The sequence below is a fragment of the Corvus cornix genome, chromosome Z (genome assembly GCF_000738735.6).
Source record: "Corvus cornix cornix isolate S_Up_H32 chromosome Z, ASM73873v5, whole genome shotgun sequence".
Taxonomy (NCBI): domain Eukaryota; kingdom Metazoa; phylum Chordata; class Aves; order Passeriformes; family Corvidae; genus Corvus; species Corvus cornix.
Window position 1 is genome coordinate 59,048,668 of NC_046357.1, and position 18,889 is coordinate 59,067,556.

The 18,889-nt window shown below is 39.1% G+C and overlaps 1 protein-coding gene across 7 annotated transcripts in view; it reads left to right on the forward strand.

The window, feature by feature from the left end:
• FREM1 (FRAS1 related extracellular matrix 1) overlaps nucleotides 1–18,889 on the forward strand; it is an 89,304-nt gene that overhangs the window by 19,887 nt on the left and 50,528 nt on the right. For 2 of the 7 annotated variants that reach the window (XM_039567097.1, XM_039567098.1), the window contains exons 1-7: nucleotides 3,034–3,415; nucleotides 8,793–9,291; nucleotides 14,375–14,469; nucleotides 15,013–15,308; nucleotides 15,816–16,012; nucleotides 16,682–17,005; nucleotides 18,400–18,508. In XM_039567097.1, the coding sequence (XP_039423031.1) occupies nucleotides 9,061–9,291; nucleotides 14,375–14,469; nucleotides 15,013–15,308; nucleotides 15,816–16,012; nucleotides 16,682–17,005; nucleotides 18,400–18,508 (1,252 nt within the window). In that variant the 5' untranslated portion in view covers nucleotides 3,034–3,415; nucleotides 8,793–9,060. Of the gene's footprint in view, nucleotides 1–3,033; nucleotides 3,416–8,792; nucleotides 9,292–14,374; nucleotides 14,470–15,012; nucleotides 15,309–15,815; nucleotides 16,013–16,681; nucleotides 17,006–18,399; nucleotides 18,509–18,889 lie in introns of those variants that run through there. The other 5 variants (XM_039567095.1, XM_039567096.1, XM_039567094.1 and 2 more) reach the window with 4 other exon arrangements.

An 18,889-nucleotide genomic window follows, 5' to 3' on the forward strand; every position in this document is an offset into this window, starting at 1 on the left:
ACTACCAGATCTCAAAGGCTGCTTTGTTGCATGTCCATGCTTGTAAGAGTGCAGCTGTCATCTGAATCCAGATCTTTTGGTTTCTGGGCCCCAAACCATTGGGCTCTTTATCAAAGTCACCAAAGCCACCCAGGAACATGTTCTGAAGTATGACAATATGCAGGACAGGAGTTACAGAGTCTGCAGGTTGGAATGTTTCTGTGTAGGCATCTCTCTATTCAGTTCTCTACTGCAGCAACTTTTCCAGAGCACCACTGCCACTTGGTTACTGTGGGTGAGTGAGGGTTTGACTAAGCAGAGAAGCTCTTTCTGGTGTCTTGGTCTTGGATGAAGCTTTTCAGTGCCTCTGAACTGGAAGGGGAAATGGATGTACTCCTTGCAGCAAGGACCATCTCCTTTCTTGTGTTATATACATTAATTACATCGTACTGAAAAACTGAACATGTTTCTTTCTGGCTGTACCTGATAACCAGCAGAACCTCAGCTTCCTAGGAGAAAACTCCAAGGAATATCTTGTATAGTGCTTCCTTGCTAATGCTCCAGAAAATTCTTTTGGATAAAGAGGGAAAATAACCAGCAATCTGTTTGGTTGTGAATTTCATTTTTACTTTTGTGTTTGTGAACTCTGGGTTATTGCGGATGAAGATGACAGGCTGCTGCAGCAGTGCAACCCTCCTAATTGTGGTGGCAATGTACAGCCGTGCAAAGAAACTCAGCTGGTGACTCCAGCCACAAGCATGCAGTAGTCCCAGGTTATCCTTGTTTCTTCCATGGAAAGTGTGCTGAGTTTTTTGATGGCAAGATTATTGTGTTTTTATGAATTTGATCTTGGGAACCACTAGGCGAGTCACCAGGTAAGCTGAGCAGATTGACAGCCACTTGCAAGGTCAGCTCTCCGTCAACAAATCTACCTTACTTAAGTGTTCACTGTCAGGCCCTGTGCTGCTAATCTTGTAGTTTTATGTTTAGGAAGTACATAGTGGACTCAATGGCCTTTCCACAATGAATCTTTATGGAAAGAGTACATAAGGGCTGGAGATGAGGAAGAAGGTGGTAGATTTAACACTTACCCTTTTAAACAAGATCTTTCACTTTGTCCTTCTTGTGTTGTGTTAGGGGCTGAAGAGTGGACTGCTGCAACCAGCTGTTGTTCCTCACACAAGAAAATTTATGTCATGTAGTAAATACCTGGAAAATAATTGTATCTTTTTTCCCTCACAATGCATCAAATCTTCGTCTTGTACAGCATCCAGATTAGGACAGGGACAAGTCTTTTGCTACTTTGAGAACCCTATCCTGCTTACAGGAGTGTTGACTGAAGGTGCAGATATCAGACAATGTGGGTTTAGGACACTGCTTATCAATGTAAGTCAAAATGAAAGAGAAGAGGTGGGGCTGTGTGTGAGGTGTCTGTGCGTATGTGTGTGCGTGTGTGTGTGTTTTTGCCTGCTTTGTGCCTCAAGTAAAATCTTTTTGTTTTTCAAATAAAAACCTGTAAAGAACTATTTTAACTATATCGTAACAAAAGCTTGCAGAAAACTTTTAACTTATTACCTTCATATCAACAGTTTGGACTGCACGATTTTACTAGTAATTGATAAAGAATACTGTGCTTAAGTTTCATCTATGGGAAACAGAACTACACTCTTTCCTGTGTGGTCAAACATTGAAATGGAGAGACTGAGTATTGTGCAAAAGGCTTGTCTTCTCTTCAGTACTCTGGCATTTACCAAGAAAAGCTTGGGTAATTTTGCTCTATCCTTTAGGTAATGTGATCTTGATAGATCGCAAAAATTAATTGTAGTTAAAGAGTACCATATGAAATGAGATGCTAAGTTCATTGCTGCAGTAATAAAACTGGTTTGAAGACAGCTTCTGCAGTGATACTATTGATTAATGTGTCACAGACCTTAAAATAAACTGCCACTATTTTAATCAGCCTGTAAGGGCAGTTATGCTGAAGCTCCTAATCAGACCACTGTACAAGGCAGACAGGCCATTCATCACAGTGAATTAGAAGCTATGTTTCAGCAAACAAAAACACAAACACACAGGCTAACCGGCAGCCATCTACATAACTCAGAGGAGACAAATGATTACTGCAAGTTTTTCTGAAACTTGATAAAATGTGTGGTCTGAAATTCAGGACAATATATCACTCTAATACTAGTCATGTACCTCAAGGAAGTATTTTTTGCGTGGTGTTCTTTCCCTAGGGAAATATAGGCCAGATTGTATCATATTACACATTGTGTAGCTCCGAGTTCATTTTAATTTTTAACACTCATCTGTTTTCGTCATCTGTACATAAGTCATGCCACAGGAACATCTGCTGGTTCTTTTCTTTCTTCCTACTGACTTCAGTTTTGCATTTTTATATTGCAGTTTTGTTTCCATATGAGGGTCAAAGTCAGCTTGCTTGTTCAAAGAAGGGCAAGGGGGGGACAACACGTTACAGCATTATGGTTGTGCTGGATTTGACTGTTGTTTACACAGGTAACCTGGAAGTCAGTAGCTCTTCTCCATGCTGTCCCTCTTGCCTTTGTCACAATGTCCTGTGGCTGGGTTGAAGATCCTTTTGTCCCCTATGCTTAAAAACTCTTTTTGGTCCCTCTGCTGAGGTGGACATAGGATGGTCTGTCCCTGTATTGTGGCTTTGCAATACAGATTTTGTGCTCTGAAAACTTGGGCTGTCAGGTTTACTCCTCAGGGTGCATACATGAGCCACTGTGTGGTAGCAAATTTTACTTAGAATCTCACCAGCTGGTCAGATCTGATGTGTCTCATGACAGAAGGCTGGAGACATATATTGGATCCTATGAGATATTTAATAATTAGTAGGATTTTGCTTATACTCTTTGTCTTTCTTGCTGTTTTGAATGGAAAAAAAGAAAATTAAAATTTGAATACTACTGTGGTGGGGTGTGTGTGTGTTTTGAAGGAAATAAACTAGCAAAAGTGGGGACAAAAAAAAGAGAGCAAACCTTAATAACAGCAGCTCAATTTTTATTCCAAACAGACTTAACTAGCAGAAGGGGAAAAGAAGATCTGAGGCTGGCTGCCAGAGAAGCATTGCTGAGTGTAAACACTACAGGGCATCTCTGAGTGCTGTTATCATATGGAGCCCGAAAGTATTTGTAGTTTGCGACTCTGCAGTCAGGAGCAGTCTTGCAAGCAAGGAGTGTTTATTGTGGATTTTCAGTACAGAGAAAACTACAGCCAAGCTGACCAGAAAGACTGGAATTTCATCTATCTCTCTCCCCTCCCCCTCTCTGCTTTCTCTCTGTCGCTCACTCATTGGATTTCTTTCTCTGCCAGTCTTTTAAAACAGAAATTACTGGGTCAGTGACATACATTTTTTCCTCTTTTCCTAGTATGAGCTCATGTTTCGCCTCCAGCAGAAACACTACTACCTGTAAGTATTTTATTCAAGTTTGTTGTCCACATTGAATGCTGTTGTGTTTGTTGTCATAATAGTGCTTAACAGCTTGCAGAGTTCAGTTTGTTGCTGAATGTTGCAGCAGAGCAACCAGACAGTAATTTTTGAGCTTGAGATGGATGAAAGCTCAGTTCTAACTTCGAGGAAAACAGGCACTATGTTCTGCCAGTGGTTTAGTAGAAGTTAACTTGAAAGTTTGAATTCCAAATAAGTTACTTTATCCTAATATTCAAGTTGATATAGATTTCTCAACTATGCTGGCTTTTTTCCATCAGATCTAATAAAACTTTGTGGCTTTAGCTTTTATAAAAGCTTGGAAGAACTAAATAAGATTTCTTTGCTTAGAACTGTCTTATTAGTGAGACACACTAGAAGAAATGTGATAAAAAGCACTGAAGAATATGGTAAAAACTTTTGATACTAGTAAGTATTTAAAAATAATGTATTTCATGTAACTGGGATGACTTGTTTTTTAAATGCATGTTTTAAAATTGTACACTTATTTTGCAGTAGGGATCTGCCAGCATTTTTACATTTTCATTTATGTTCAGACTGCTGACTCAGTTCATCTGAATTAGGCAGATATTTATTAGTCAATGTATGCATAGAAGTTAATGTGTGTTCCTTGACACATATGTGCTTACAAAGTTTTTTTATTTTTACATTTCCTGCTGATTTCTATATATTTGTCTGGAACCATCACCTTTTAGAGATAAGTTGCTGTCACTGTGTTGTGCTGAGACATTCCAACACATTCTGCAGATAATTATACACTGTGTCTTCAAACAGTTATTAAAAGGCGATTTTGCAAGTTACTTTTTTGCTAGTTAGAGAATTCTACTAGTCATAATCTCACCTAACTCAGGATTGTACTTTACCTCAGGCAAAATGCATCTTTTCTGTTGACGTATGTCCAAGGTGTAACTGCATACAGGGTGTTATCTGCCATTCCTTAACTCAGGAAATATTTTGCCAAATACTTAGCTTCTTGGTAACCTGTAATCCTTGTTTGTAGTGCATGGAACAAAACCATAAAATAACAAACAGTCCAAGGGGTGCATGTGTTAAGAGCACATTCTGAAGTGACAATGTCCTAATTTAATAGCTCATGATCCTTTCATAGCCCTGGGCTAGATTTTAATTGCTGTAATAATATTCATCTCCTTTCCTAGAAATCATGGAAAGCTCTTACATGTTTTCTTTAAACCCATCCTCAAAAAAATTTGTCTCTTCCTTCTGTTTCTTGCAAACTTTTTCTGGTATTCATTAAAACAAATCAATCCAGCTTCCAACCCACAACAATCATTCTCCATTTTCTCCTTCCAGCTTTGCAAAAGAGTTGGGCAGTTTTGATCCATCTGTTCAGGGAAATATCCCAGGCAACCAGAGATTTTGTCACATACAGAGAAACTCTTGAAGTCTCATCCAAATCCGAGTGAAGGCTTTTGGTGTCATTGAGACTCGGCTCAAGCTCACTAGTGATTACAGGTTCTTCAGTCAAGTTTTAGGTATTAAAGCTGAGACTTATTGGTGCTGTTTCAGGTTTTATTGTGTTGGTAGATAGCTATCTAAACTACTTGGATTAATCTTTTACTTACATCAATTTAGCTCTCCTCAGAATCAGACTCACTAGTCGTTAATGTTTGTAATTAGCCATTGCATCATTTCCCACATGTGCACCAGCAGCCCTGAGGGAAAACTAGTTCTGTCACTCGGAGGAAATTTTTAACAAACCACATCTAAAGTTCACAGAAACCCTCCTTTACACTGTCCCCAGTGTGGTATGTCCCTCTGTCAACTCTACAGAGTCACATTCCCTGCCTCCTCAGAGGCCCCTTCTCCCCCTGCCTTCTCCCCAGAGTGGGCAGGAGCTGCCAGCAGATGAGTAGCTCCTTAGAGCACCGTTGCCATGCGTCCCTTGTTCAATGCCTTGGGCACGTCTTCAGGATTTATATTCCAGGCTTTCAAATCTCAGAGTCAGCCTGGCCAATGTACACAGGAAAGGAGGTCTCTTTATTCATTACCACATTTTTGATACCAGTATGGGTTTATTGGATCTCAGGGGAATTACTGGACAGTTGGCAGGGTATAATGCAGTATTTTGCAAAAATACACCAGGTAATTAACCTAGATCCTGGCAGTCAGATGGTTCTGCCTTTTCAGCTTAGAGTCAGCACATGATTTTGGGCAAGAAGGACCTCTGACGGTAGCTCCTCCCACCTCTTTCCCCAAGAAAAGCCTGTTTTATAGCAAGTCTGGCTTCAAAGTTACATCAAGCAACTCAGGCTCTGATTAGTTTATTAAATATATCTGAGAGGACTCCATGAAATCCGTTCCACTGCCTATGTTTGTGATATCTTTTTTTTTCTTCTTTTCTAATAACTAACGTGAATTTCCCTTGTTGCTGTTTTAATGGGTTTGCATGTCTCTCCCCGTGCTCCAGGCACTCTTCTGTTAGAAGTCTAAAAATAAGCAATAAGGCCTTTCTTTTCCAGGCTGAACAAATCCAGCTGTGTCTGCCTCTCCTCATACATCATGTGCTCCATCCCCACTGAGGGATAACAGCTAGTATATGATATATCCCTGAACTGTCATGACTGTTTTACTTCTGGGACAAAACCCGGTACCTTTCTGTGGGCTTGCATTCACCCAGTGCACTTGGAGTTGTCTCAGGTGTTTTGGCATATAGACAGACCCTTAGAAAGTTGATGAGAAAGCAGCTTAATTTTGCAATACTGATTCTCCTTCTGTGTTGTTAATGAATACCATTATTTCATTAGACCACTAAATATACCTGAAATATTTTGGTGCATTTGGAATTAAACAGTGCCTTAGTTGGATGTCCATTTTGGATACACAGGTGGCATGCCAAGGATTATCAGGGGTGAATCAGGTTCAGCTGTGATATTAAGGGGAGAGCAGTAAGGAAGTCCAAAGCAGCCACAAAAAGTGACAGTGGCATCACTAGCAGTTGTATATCTGCTGAAGAGCAGCATACTGTCTCCGTCAATTAGCATAAGTACCATGTAGCACACACATGACTTCACTGAAGCAATGACCTTCTTTATAAATAGGGAGGGCGTTAGTATCATGGCACTTACCCCAAAACCTTCTCATTTTTATTGTCATTATGTGCTGAAAGGATCCCTTGCCATTTCATTTTGTTGTGATTGGATAAGTGATTGAGAAAGTGAGCTTATACTTCCCAAGATCTTCACTTGGCCACCTAAGGAGAGAGTCCTACAGCATCCAAGTAGAGTCCAGTGGCTGAAACACATGGGACAAACACATACATAGTGATACAGGAGCTGTGTCTGGATGTTAAAGTAGCCAAAGCAAGACTGTAATATACAGTGACAACAGGACCAAATTTGTAGCAGAGAATGTCTCATACACCCACCATGAAATTGATCAAAATGGTCCTGATTCCTCTTGTGGACTCTCTGTTCTTGTAGACTTTCTGTTTTTGATGCAGGGTAAGGAATGGGAGCACAGAAACCTGTACCTGCACCTGAGGTTTAAAGCTTCATTCAATGCTGGGATTTACAGGGCAGGCACAAGAAATAGATGAACCTGGGTTGTAACAGAGTCAAGATGCAGACATCTCTGCATGAGTGCCATTCCCCAGCTGGTGATGAGGTTATCTCACAACTATCACATGGTTTTGTGATAGCTATCTATGTGGGAGTAGAGAAAGTAAAAACTATCTGGGCTTTAATGTCATAATTTCTGATGAGTTGTCCTGTAAGAAAATGCCTGTGAATAAAGCTATTTTGAACCATAAATCTATGCCTCAGCCTGCTGTTATGGAGCAGACAGTTACTGGCACTGTCATGAGAGGTAAACCATGGGGTCTGTGCGTCAGAGTCATTAACTGCTTCTTAGCACTTTGCCAGGTCCTAGGCTGAATCTAAAATTTCGCATTACTTTCTTATTGAATATTCAGCCATGGATTTCATGCCTTTTCCACTGGCTAGAATTCTACATTTTCTCTCAGATTTTCTTCAGACAGGTATGGCTTCAATATTCTAAACCAAAATGGAAAGACTTTCAGATAAATACTTAGAAAACTAGACTTAAATTTTATGTCCCAGACTACATAGTCAACATACATCGAAGTTTACATGTATGTGACTCTCAAAGTACTCAACCTTAAATCTGTGGTGAAGTGAGTGGATCTGTCTTGTTTAACTTTAGGAAGTGAATAGTTTGACAGAATTTCTGAACTGCCAGTTGTTTTCCAGTGAAATTTAAAACTGGGTGGAGATGTGCATTCCATTATAAGCTGTTTAGAAGGTCATTCTTCTGGAAACAGTGGAGGGAACACTTACCTGTTAAAATCAACAAAGCAAATAAAGAGATACAAGGATTTGTTTTTAAATTCACTTTCAGGAAAGTTCACTGTTGGTAGTAAGGTTGTGGCAAATAAGTAGTCAGGACATTAAAAATTTACATAAACTAAAGGAATGTTGACCCTTTTCTGTCTTGGAACTCTTACGATCTACTCAAATTTTATTAAATCGATATCACTTCCTATTCTTTGGGCTGTAAATTCAGTTACTTTGGAGGATTGTAGAAATTAGGCTCTTAAAAAGATTTCAATAGTGCTTGTTTAATGTCAGAAGAAAAATTCTTTCTTTATGCGGTTATAAACATGAAAGATGAAGATTAACTGTAACTAGGCACATGAGAAACTTGTGTAATTTATTTTCCGTATTATCTCTTCTTCTTTATTGTCACTGAATTTTTCTCAGCTGTTTTTTTTTTTTTTTAAAGAAAAATTACAGCTTTGCCATGCCATATCACATGTTCCTATGCTGCTGTCCTGGCACAGTTACTTACTGTAACAGGAAGAGTAGAGAGGCATGGGAAAGGTGTTTTCAACTAGAGGTTGATTTTTTTTCTCATGCCTCCAATGGCAGAGAGAAAACAGATTTAACAGGAGGCCACCTTCCTTTCATCTCACTTTCTGGTTTATTTAATCTGAATGAGCACCTTTGAACTTTCACACTATTTGGAGCTCATACTGTTTTATTAATATCTATGCAGTCCTGCAGTTAAAAAGGTCAGTAACAAAGGATCCTACACAGCAAGGGTTTGTATGTGCATACAGACTACAGGTGCCTGGAATTCACATGGAGAGCTGATCTGTTGAGGGAGAACTCTCATTGGTAGATACCTAATTTTCTGAGCATGTGTACACCGAATAGCATTCAAAGGTGAAGTCAAGCTGCTGCTTGAAATGAACTGCAATTGTCAGGAATGATGGCAGGTATTGTGTGTCTGTTTGTTGTTCTGTTTTTATCCCTATAGTTGCTCAATGCCTTATAGCAATTTTCCTTTTTTTTTTCAGGATTAACAAACCTTGAAAGGACTCTGAGAACACATTCATCATTTTGTCAGGCGTGACCAGTGAATTTTATAAAAACCTAAGTGTATTTTGAAAGGGTCCTGCCCAAATTTCAGTCAAGAAGGACCTATTAATAGAAAACATATCATACATTTTTACCTGTGGCTAATAATGCCTTCGTTATATGGTGAAACTCTGCTGGTGGAGAAAGAAGACTCATTTTGTTAAGAAATTTTTTTACTGGTGAAAAAGGCTGGCACCCCCTTATAATATGAAGCCCATTGAGAAAAGCTGGTTGTTTCTACTGCTGCCTGTCATGTTAAGAGCTGTGTGCTCCTCCTTTATTAGTTTGAACCTTGGGGTTAAAGTGATGAAGGGGCAGTCTGTCTTCCTGTCAGAAGAAGACCTCAAGTTTTCCATACCCAGAGAGAAAGATGTCTGCAAAGTAGAAGTTGTGATTAATGAGCCAATAACACAGAGGGTTGGGAAACTAACTCCACAGGTATTTGGGCTCTGTTTTGCTGCTTGAATGTTGGTGTGTGCAGGTCTGGGAGAAACTAAAAAGAGCTGCTTTACTGATTTTTGTTTTTCTTTTGGGTAGTAACTAAAAGGCATGAAACTGAAAGGTCTGTGGCATTCGGCCTTTTTCTTAAAAAGACAGCTAGTAGAGAACTGCAGCCCTGAGATCCAAAAGCTGAGCTCAGTAGCATGAGTGCACAGAAATGAGTCTGGTCAGGGTCTCCTTTCACAAGTGAAGAATGGGTATTTCAAAACTTTCAGTTAGGAGATATCATCCAGTCTCTCAGCTGCTTATTTTTCTCCCATGAGAGTAACCAGTGCCCCTTGGGTAATGCATAGCCCACTACAGCATTCTGCATTTTAGTCATGGAGCCACTACTTAAGGAGCAATTAAGAAAAAAATAATCACATACAATGAGCACATTGTGCACACCATTGTTTGTTCTGCTCTGCAGAAGCCAAATTGTTAGCAGATGGCAAATACATTATAACTCCCCTGTTTTCTGTTCAAATGTCAAGCCTGTAGGAATAATGAAATGTATTTCACATATTACCATTCTGCTACTCATCTGCTTTAGAAATCGCCCCACCTGAGTTATAGTAGGAAGGAGTTGAAAGTAGTTGTCACGCAGATGTAATATTATAGACAGAAGATGAATGGTTTTAATGAACCATAGCCAAGCAGGTTTTGGCTTTTTGAAAAATTCTGGTTTGTGCCACAGCACACTTCTGTGTGTTTGTGTATGAATATAGTTTTAAACCTACTCTCTGGGGATGTTGGTATCTTCTGTGAATATAGGTGAAGGAGCACCAGTATCAAAAGGTTTTTCAAAACCTCTGTCTTGGTCATCACTATTATTTTTGCATACCACTGACAAGTACTTCAGCTGAATCAGCACCCCTAAGGAGCAGAGGCATGCCAGGGAAAACAGGAGGTGATGGACAGGACAATGTGTGATCTTCTCTATAGACTGGCCCCAAGGAGTGTAGGTGCATCTGCTGAAGCTACCCCAGGGCTTGTTTTCTGCCAGCACAGGGACACTGACCATAGTACCCCACCTCTATTTCCCCAGTAGAGGTTGGTCCTTGATTCATATGAACATAGAATCATTCAGGCTGGAAAGACCTCCAAGAACACTGAGTCCAACCAGTAACCCAGCACTGCAAGGTCCACTACTAAACCATGTACCCAAGCCCTACATATATACAATTTTTGAATGTTTCCAGGTATGGTGATTCCACCCCTTGGGACACCTCTTTTAATGCCTGACCAACCTTTTGGTAAAGAAATTTTTCATAATATCCAGTCTAAAGGAGAGGAGAAAAAGAGGGACTTAAATGTGAAACCTATAGCAAACCTCTTCTGCAGGCAATTTGTCTGGCTGAGGGGTGATTTTGCTTTCAGTTTCTGCCTCAGCCTCTGTCTGCAGTAGGACTCAGGTATTTTGAAATAGCTGTTTTGTCCTGTGTAACCCAACATGTTTCAAGCATATAGTTAGAGGCCCTTTTCAAGAGATCCTGCGGGATGTGCATTCACTACACCTTGTTTTCCAAATGACTTCCCCTCTCCCAGCCCCGCTTCTGTTAAGCACCTGTTCTTTTATGGCCATGAATGTATGCCCAGGCAGTTGAGTGTGGCTCATGGAAGCTGCAGGCACTCATGTAGAGAGAAGAGCTCTGCTGGGCAGGTGGCCCTAGGGCAGCAGGCTGGAGAGAGGCAGTGCTTGAGCTTTCACCATTCCTGAAAAAAGGTGCCAGAGTCCAGATCTCCTTGTGCCACTCATGATCTTTCTACAGAAAATTCTGCAGCCAGAAAATGTCTCTGGTATGATCTGGTTTACTACCATTAAAGTGAGTAATGTTCTAGGAATGTATGACAATTTAATTACAAATTGTAATTGAAAAGCAGTTGAAGTGGAAAAAAACAAAGCTCAACATTAATTAGAAAAAGATTTAGATTTCCTTTGTCTCACCCAGTGAATTTATAGACAATTAGAGTTGCCTGTTCATACAAAAGGAAAACGTATCAGGAAACATAAACCAGATGTTTCTTTTTACAAAGCAGATTGTGTCTCAATACACATATAAACTGACTGTCAGTCAGTGTTAACAAACCTTTGTAGAAAGGTGCTAAATTTTCCATCCCCTTGCTATCAATTAAGATGTGGAACAAATGATGTCTTAAAAATAAAGGCATAAGTTATTTTATATGATTGGACCCAGTGAGATGCATCCCAGAGTTCTGGGGGAACTGGCTGATGTAGTTGGAAATTCACATATCATGATGCTTGAAAAGTTGTGGTGGTCAGGTGAAATCCCAGTTTCCAGACTGGAAAAAGGGAAATACAGTACCCATCCTTAAAAAGGGTGGTTCTTTCCTGGGAATTACTGACCTCTCAGCCTGCCCTCTGTGCCCGGGAACATCATGGGACAGATCCTCCTAGAAGCTGTGCAAAGGCACATGGAGGACAGCGAGGTGATTTGAGACACCTGGCATGGCTTCACCAAGGGCAAATCCTGCCTGACCAACCCATTGGCTTTCTGTGTGGAGTGACTCCATCAGTGGGCAAGGCAAGGGCTACAGATGCCATTTACCTTGACTTCTGTAAAGCCTTTGACATGGTCCCCCAAAACACCATTCTGTAACCAAAATCCTCTTGACTTTGAGGGATCTGCACTGATTTATGTCAGTGAAGAATCTTACTTTCAGTGCACAATATTAAGCTTCTGAAATGACAATACGAGTGGGTTTTGTACATAATATACTTTTTTTTCTTTAAGATACCATACCACATAACTACTTAATTTTATTTTCTGTTTTTGTGGAATATCACATAAGACTATCCAATTGATTAGTTAACTATCATGTTCCTTTATGCTAGTTTGTACTAAGAAAGAAGAGACATTAAGTAAGAAAAATACATATTTGTTGGTTTTGTTTGAAAAAAAGCAAAGCACATATTTCTATGGCATTTGAAAATAATACACAACAGAACAGCCACAACATAGTCAAAACCTACATCATATGAGAGTAATTTTGTTTTCCACAAATTGTTCTTTTCTTTCCTTTCTAAGCAGTCCCAACAAATAAAATCAAGCATATTTTCCATAACACTATATCTTACAGATTATTCCAAGAGGTTAATCCATGTATATATGTCTGAAAATCAACTAACTCATCATTTAAAAAAACAAACAGGCAAAAAAAGGGAAAGACTTTGCACAATGAACTTCTTGATGAAAGTTAAAAGCAGGCAATAAATTTTAAAATTGCTAAGAATATAGAATAATTATCACATTGCTTGAGCATCTGAGAATAACTTCAGAGGAAATGGACCCTCTCACTAATAATGGAAGCTGAGAAACTCTAACTGTTCTTCCATTATAGAAAGATGTAAGTTCTGTTCTGTGTAATGGCTAGAAAGAAATGAAGTTCAGCAGTTCTTTTATCCTTTAGCATAAATCCACAAAGTGGTCATGAGGTGCTTCAGTTAACTATGCAATAACAATTAATTTAGAATTAAATTATTACGTAATTTTTACACTGAAAGTCAGAATATCTAAAAATTTTCTTTATGAGCTACACTTTTAGTCAACATTTTAGAACCTCACTGAAGTCCCTCAGTCATTTCAGCATCCTCCAAAGTGGTTGGGGAAACAAAGGCAATTCAAGTAAGGCACTTCATTTTCATGATTCTTTTGTCATATATTAAAAAATTACTGTCATTAAAAAGTTACCTCTTCTTTTTTTGAAAAAAAAAAAAAAGTGGCTAGTCAGTCAGCCATATAAGTATATTAATCACTATTAGTTATGGCCTCTTTAGGTCTATTAGTGAATGCTGAACAGATTTCACTTTAGTCTGTGAAAGTCCATGTAATGATTTGTGAATACTGCTCCTAAAAAATACAAGGAAAACTCCATTAACATTCATAGCAAAATGCTTAGGAAATGCAGTGATTTGGGTTTCTTGCTGGCTAGAACATGCCTTTTAGTTACAAAACATGAGTATCCTCCATCCTCCATGGACTATGTAGGGATTCCCTGTTATCAAAAGGATAACATAGACATAGTCTTATCAATGCTAGGAGCTTTCAGATGTTGTTTCTGTAAAAAAACACCACTGCATGGGAATTATAATTTGCCAGTCTTGCAAATTGCAGTATTTGAGAACACGAAAATTGTATGCCCCAGAATCCAAATCCCTTTTCCAAAGAATGAGTGTATCACAGTTCTACAAAGCAATCTTTTTTCTCTTTGTGTCAGGCATGTTTCCTCATTGCCTTGCTTTCACAAGTCAACCAACCATTAAATAAATCAATCTGCCTGAAGTAAGTGTCGGGCTTAGATGTCAAACTGTGGCCAGACAGACTCACAAATTTTACCTGTATCCGGTGTGTTGTAAGTATTAGTCTATTTTGAATTAGCTGGTAGGGACAACATAGGGAACACCATGGGACAGATTGCTTTTTTGAAGTGGATTATACTGATTTTGGGGCTGGATCTTGGTATGGTGCAGAGACAACATCTGATCTAGAAAAGAGCTAACAAATCTGAGCAAAGTTTCTAACAGAAATTTCGCTGGGTTGTATTTTTGTAGCCCATTTGTAGTAGTCATAAAGCAAGATTTACTATATGATCAAGCAATTGCCATGAGCAACTTTAAAAGTCAATAAATCTCATGTTATAATGCTGGACCTGCTGTCTTTTCAGCACCACTGCAGTTGTATGTGCCGCTGGATACACCTGTGTCCTTAACTCCAGAGGCTGCAGTAAAGATGAGGTCAAACTATGTGTTGTACTGGGGAGGGACTTGGCAGCCTGAAACAATCACATATGACCTCTGCCCTTCTAACTGTGGAGTGCTAGCAGCCCCATGTTTAAGTGGTTGCTCTGATTCTTACTGGGAGATTACAGAACAGGTGAATACCTACTTGTAGAAACAAACTACATATTAAAAATTTCCTCAGTCTGATGTATTCCAGGCACTCAGAGAGAAGTGGAACAGATGTTGTGAAGTTAATATCCTTGGCAGTGTGGTGTCAAGTCTATTCTGTCTCCTTCGTAGGTTTTTGACTGTCACTTCCTTCCTAATGAAGTCAAATATACCCACAATGGATGTCCAATTTTAGATGAAGACATGGTCATGCTCAGGCTGTACAGGTAAGGAGCAGCAGGAGATCGCACTTCACTGTTGCCAGGAGCCCAGCTGACCTCAGGAAGAGCAAGCAGTCCATTTTTTACAGTTAGAGCATGTTCTGCTGTACATGCTGTAACTACTTAGTTCCAGTAGCTGCATCATTAGTTAACAAGTGACCATCTGTTTACAGAAACATTTCTCACCATGTATTGCAGATAATGCCCATTTAATGTGTATTATGTATTGCTTGCTTATTACAGAAAAATAGTGATTTTTCATTGTGCTATGGGAAGTGACAACTGTACTTTCAGAGTACTGCATATTCTTTGCTGTCCTGCTGATAGGGACAGACACTCTCACATATACACAGCGAATAACCTCTTCCTTCACAAAGACACCCTGCTTACAAGCATGGGGATTTGGGCAGATTATGGCAATTCAAGGCTTGAGCACACAAGAGAGAAAGGGGTTCAAGTAATTCAGTTTAGATGGTGAGGGCAATACCCAAATCACAAAGCAACTGAAGATGGGATGAAGCATAACTAATTTTCTTCTGTCACTTGCAGGTTTACAGAAACTGAAACGTTTGTAGAAACATTCACCCTCCATGTGCAGTTACTTGAGCCAGACTGTAACATCATAAAAATGCGTTCCCATGCTTTGGAGGTCCCTGAATACCACGGTCTGTCCAGGGTGATTGACAAGAACATCCTCACCTTTGATTATGACAGGAAGATAAACCTGGATTGCACCATTTCCATAATCTCTTCGGAAACTCACCTGCCTGCTCATGGCCAGCTTGTCACCAGGAAAGAGCAGCAAGAGCAGTTTCGTGGAGATCAGCCATTCTTCCCTGGCACTAGTATGATGTGCTTTAGTTGTTTGTATTAGCATGTTCAAAGAGACCCAGCAGATGAAATCTGCAGCAGTGGGTTGTTTCAGATGTGCTGGGTAAGAGTGGGTCATGTGAAGTTTAATGAACAGCTTGAGCTATCATGGATGTGAAAGGGACATGAAATTTTTGTGAGGCACAATGCAGATCACAGATCTGGGTCAATAATTCCTTGACTGGACTCTGCTTCTGGCTTCTAGATATGTGGACCAATGTGACAGCTTTGTGAGTGCCAAGACTTGGTAGAAACAGCAGAGGTAGTTGTTGGAGGCAGCACCTAGTCAAGATACCAAGGGAGGATGGAGTTGGAAGATGTAATTTGAAAACAAAATCGTGTAGGAGAAATTAAGTCAGGAAAGGAGCCCTACTTCTCATCACACTGTCTCTCTCTGAGGTTTATTTTAGCTACAAGGGCAGGTTCCCCGTGTTGGTTTCTGCTCTGGTATCTGTTTCACTATTGCTGTTACTGGGTTACAGAGCACAGCCTGGGACAACAGTGCGGAAATGGGAGCTGTACACTGGGACTAGGAGTCATTAACAACAAAAAAATGAGCTGTGATGAATTTCTGAGGATGGGCATTCAGTATCGACACCTTGACCCCCCCTCGCCTGACACTGATTATATTCCTGTGAGGTTGGATCTCTCAGATAGCAGAAGCAAAACTCTGCACAAGGTAGATTTTAATGCAAGTTTATAATATCTGATTGTCATCCTGTGCTTTTTTTTTGTTTGGTTGTTTTTTTGTTTTTTATCCTTTTCACATTTGAAGAGAGATAGGAATCCTTTAAGTTTTTTCAGTTCTTAGAACTTTGCCAGCTAAGCAAATGGAAGGCATTAGCTCCATGCCTCTATGATTAGACCATTATGGCTACAAAGAAACACCTCTGGTTGATTACTGTCAAACATAAGTAGTTTATCCTGAGAGAAGAATTAATTCTGGCATAACTCCACAATTTTTATACAGCATGATCTGCACTGACTTCAGCATATACAGTAATTAATAAGTTAAGAGCTCTGTGAACATATTCAGTTAATAATAATTAATGGCTTGTGCATGTTTCTGTCAGATAAAGTTATTTATTAAGTTCACATCACATTAAGTAAATTGTTTCAGTCCCAAATTAAGGACACAAATAAGACTAGTGAACCTGAAAGTCGTATTAATTATGTCTCAATATTTACTTTAGGCATTTTCTAATTAAAATGTTTCAGGTTTTTTTTTTTTTCCAAATAATTATTGCTTTAACATGTACCCCAATTTGCTATGTGAAGCTAAAAGAAGTAGAATTTATTTTTTTGCTTTACTTTGCCTGTTTATTTGTCTCATTTTTTCCTGTTGTAGACAGAGTATGCATGGCTCCCTGTTCAGATTAAAGGTGCTGTTCCCAACCGAACACCCAAAGCTGCCCCAATGGCAAAGTTCACCCTGGAAGTAGATCAATTTATTTTAACCCCTATTACAACCACAACCATTGATGCTGAAGACATTGAAACTCCAAAGTCCCTGCTTGTATTCAACATTACCAAGCCACCTCCACAGGGCTTTATCACTCACCTATCTGACCACACGAAACCTGTTGGCTCCTTCACTTGGAAAGATCTCAACGACATGCTCATTGCTTATCAGCCTCCAAATAACAGCCACACAGAGAGGAGGAATTATGAGGTAACAGTGCAATGTTTTCACTCATAATAGTGCGAGTATTTGCTGTTTTTCATCTCCTTAAGTAAGATGGAAATAAATGTAATCATATGTAATGGATATTTTTCAGGAAAAAGGTTTTAAAAACTACCTGCAATGTAGGAGCAGAGTTAAAATCTTTTACTGCTTTCTCGTATGACATGTCAGCTTAACTATCTAACACAAAATAGATGTTTATTGCTCACTACATAAGAATTTCTTTGTACTGAAAACTTTTTAATCCCTCTGACTGAGAACTATCTAAACTGGATTTTTTTAAAATAAGAGGAATAGTGAAATTACAGTACTTGTAGATCTACTCAAGAGCCTTTGGAAAGATCAGTGGTGCCTTTTCCACACAGCTTTTGTCCCTGCATGATGTTACTGATCCCTGTGACCTGTGCAGAGGTGACATATTTAAACTCATGAAAAATGGACCAGTTAAAGGTCAGGATTGCTATTTGGCCTTACACCCTACCTGCTGTGATAATGGTGGTTTAGAGATAACAAAAAGGGACTCCCAACAGCTCCTGCTGGGAATAATAAATGCATGTCACTAACACGGAAAGCGTAATGCAAATGATGAATGAGATCAAGCTTCTGTCTGCAGGTTATTGAGTGAGTTACGAAATAACTGTCTGATAAGATAGTTAAGGAATTTTCCAATCAAAGCAAAATGGTTGGTACTAAAGTAATAAAACCAAAGAAAAAAAAGCCAAAGCAAGGTAAGCTGAGGAAAGGGTTGCCTGGAAAGCAGAGCAACAGTAACAGTAATTGGCATCTGACCCTGACAAGGCTTGTCTCATTTTTTTCTTGGCTGTCACAGGAGCCTCCTTTCCCTGTTTCCGTAGTGTGAGGACCACACATCCAAAACATCTGCTCCTTGAGTGCCTCATCACTGTTCTGCTTTCAGCATTGTTTGAGTCCATGTTCAAGAATTTGACAGTTCTGGAGTTTGACAACTCAAGAGTTCGATTTTTAAAAAATTTTGTTTTTTCTATACTAGTGCATATATTTTCTATCATATCTGGTTTTGGTCCTACACCTCTTAAAAGAGCAGGAAATGTCTCCTCCCTTTGTATTATTACTAGTTAAAAAAAGCTCTATATTAATTGCTGAGTTAACTGCACTCCAAACAAAAATGAAAATTCCACACACTACAAACTAAGTTTCACATAATTCACTGCCAAGAGTGAAGAAGGCAGATATTCAGTTTTGTGCAGAACTTCCATGGCTCTTTTTAGAAGCTAAATCAAGTTTTGTTTATTAACATATTATCAGAAGCCTGTAAGAGCTCTCAGAAGAGAACGCACTATATGTTTTTTGAATTACTTTTGGTTTCCAGTTTTCAATAAGTAGTTTATCTGTTTTCTTAACAGGTGGAGTTTGAGGTTCATGACTTCTACTTTGAAAGGAGTTTGCCAATCACTGTGCATCTTTCTATCAGAACAACAGATACAAATGCCCCTCGGGTTTCATGGAATACAGGTGAGATCTCTTATACTCAGTTTATTTTGCCTCAGAGTTAATAACATTTTGAGAGACATATTTGAAAAAGCTCTAAAATTCAGATTTACACCTGGAGTCTAAGCATCATTAAACTGAAGGAGAATTAATCTATTTTTTCCCTATCTCAATTTTGGAGAGAACATATTACAAAAACTTTAAAAGGATCTAATGACTTAACAGGAATGAAAAATAAAGAATAAATGGAGTTACAGGAAAAATGGGATTTATTTATACAGCATTTCCTTGTAGAATGAACTCTACATAAAAAAATATAAATATTAAGGGCAAATATATGATGGAATAAGAATAGTGGGGTAGCATGTGCGAAAGACCAAGTCTTGCTGGTATTGTTAAAGTTGG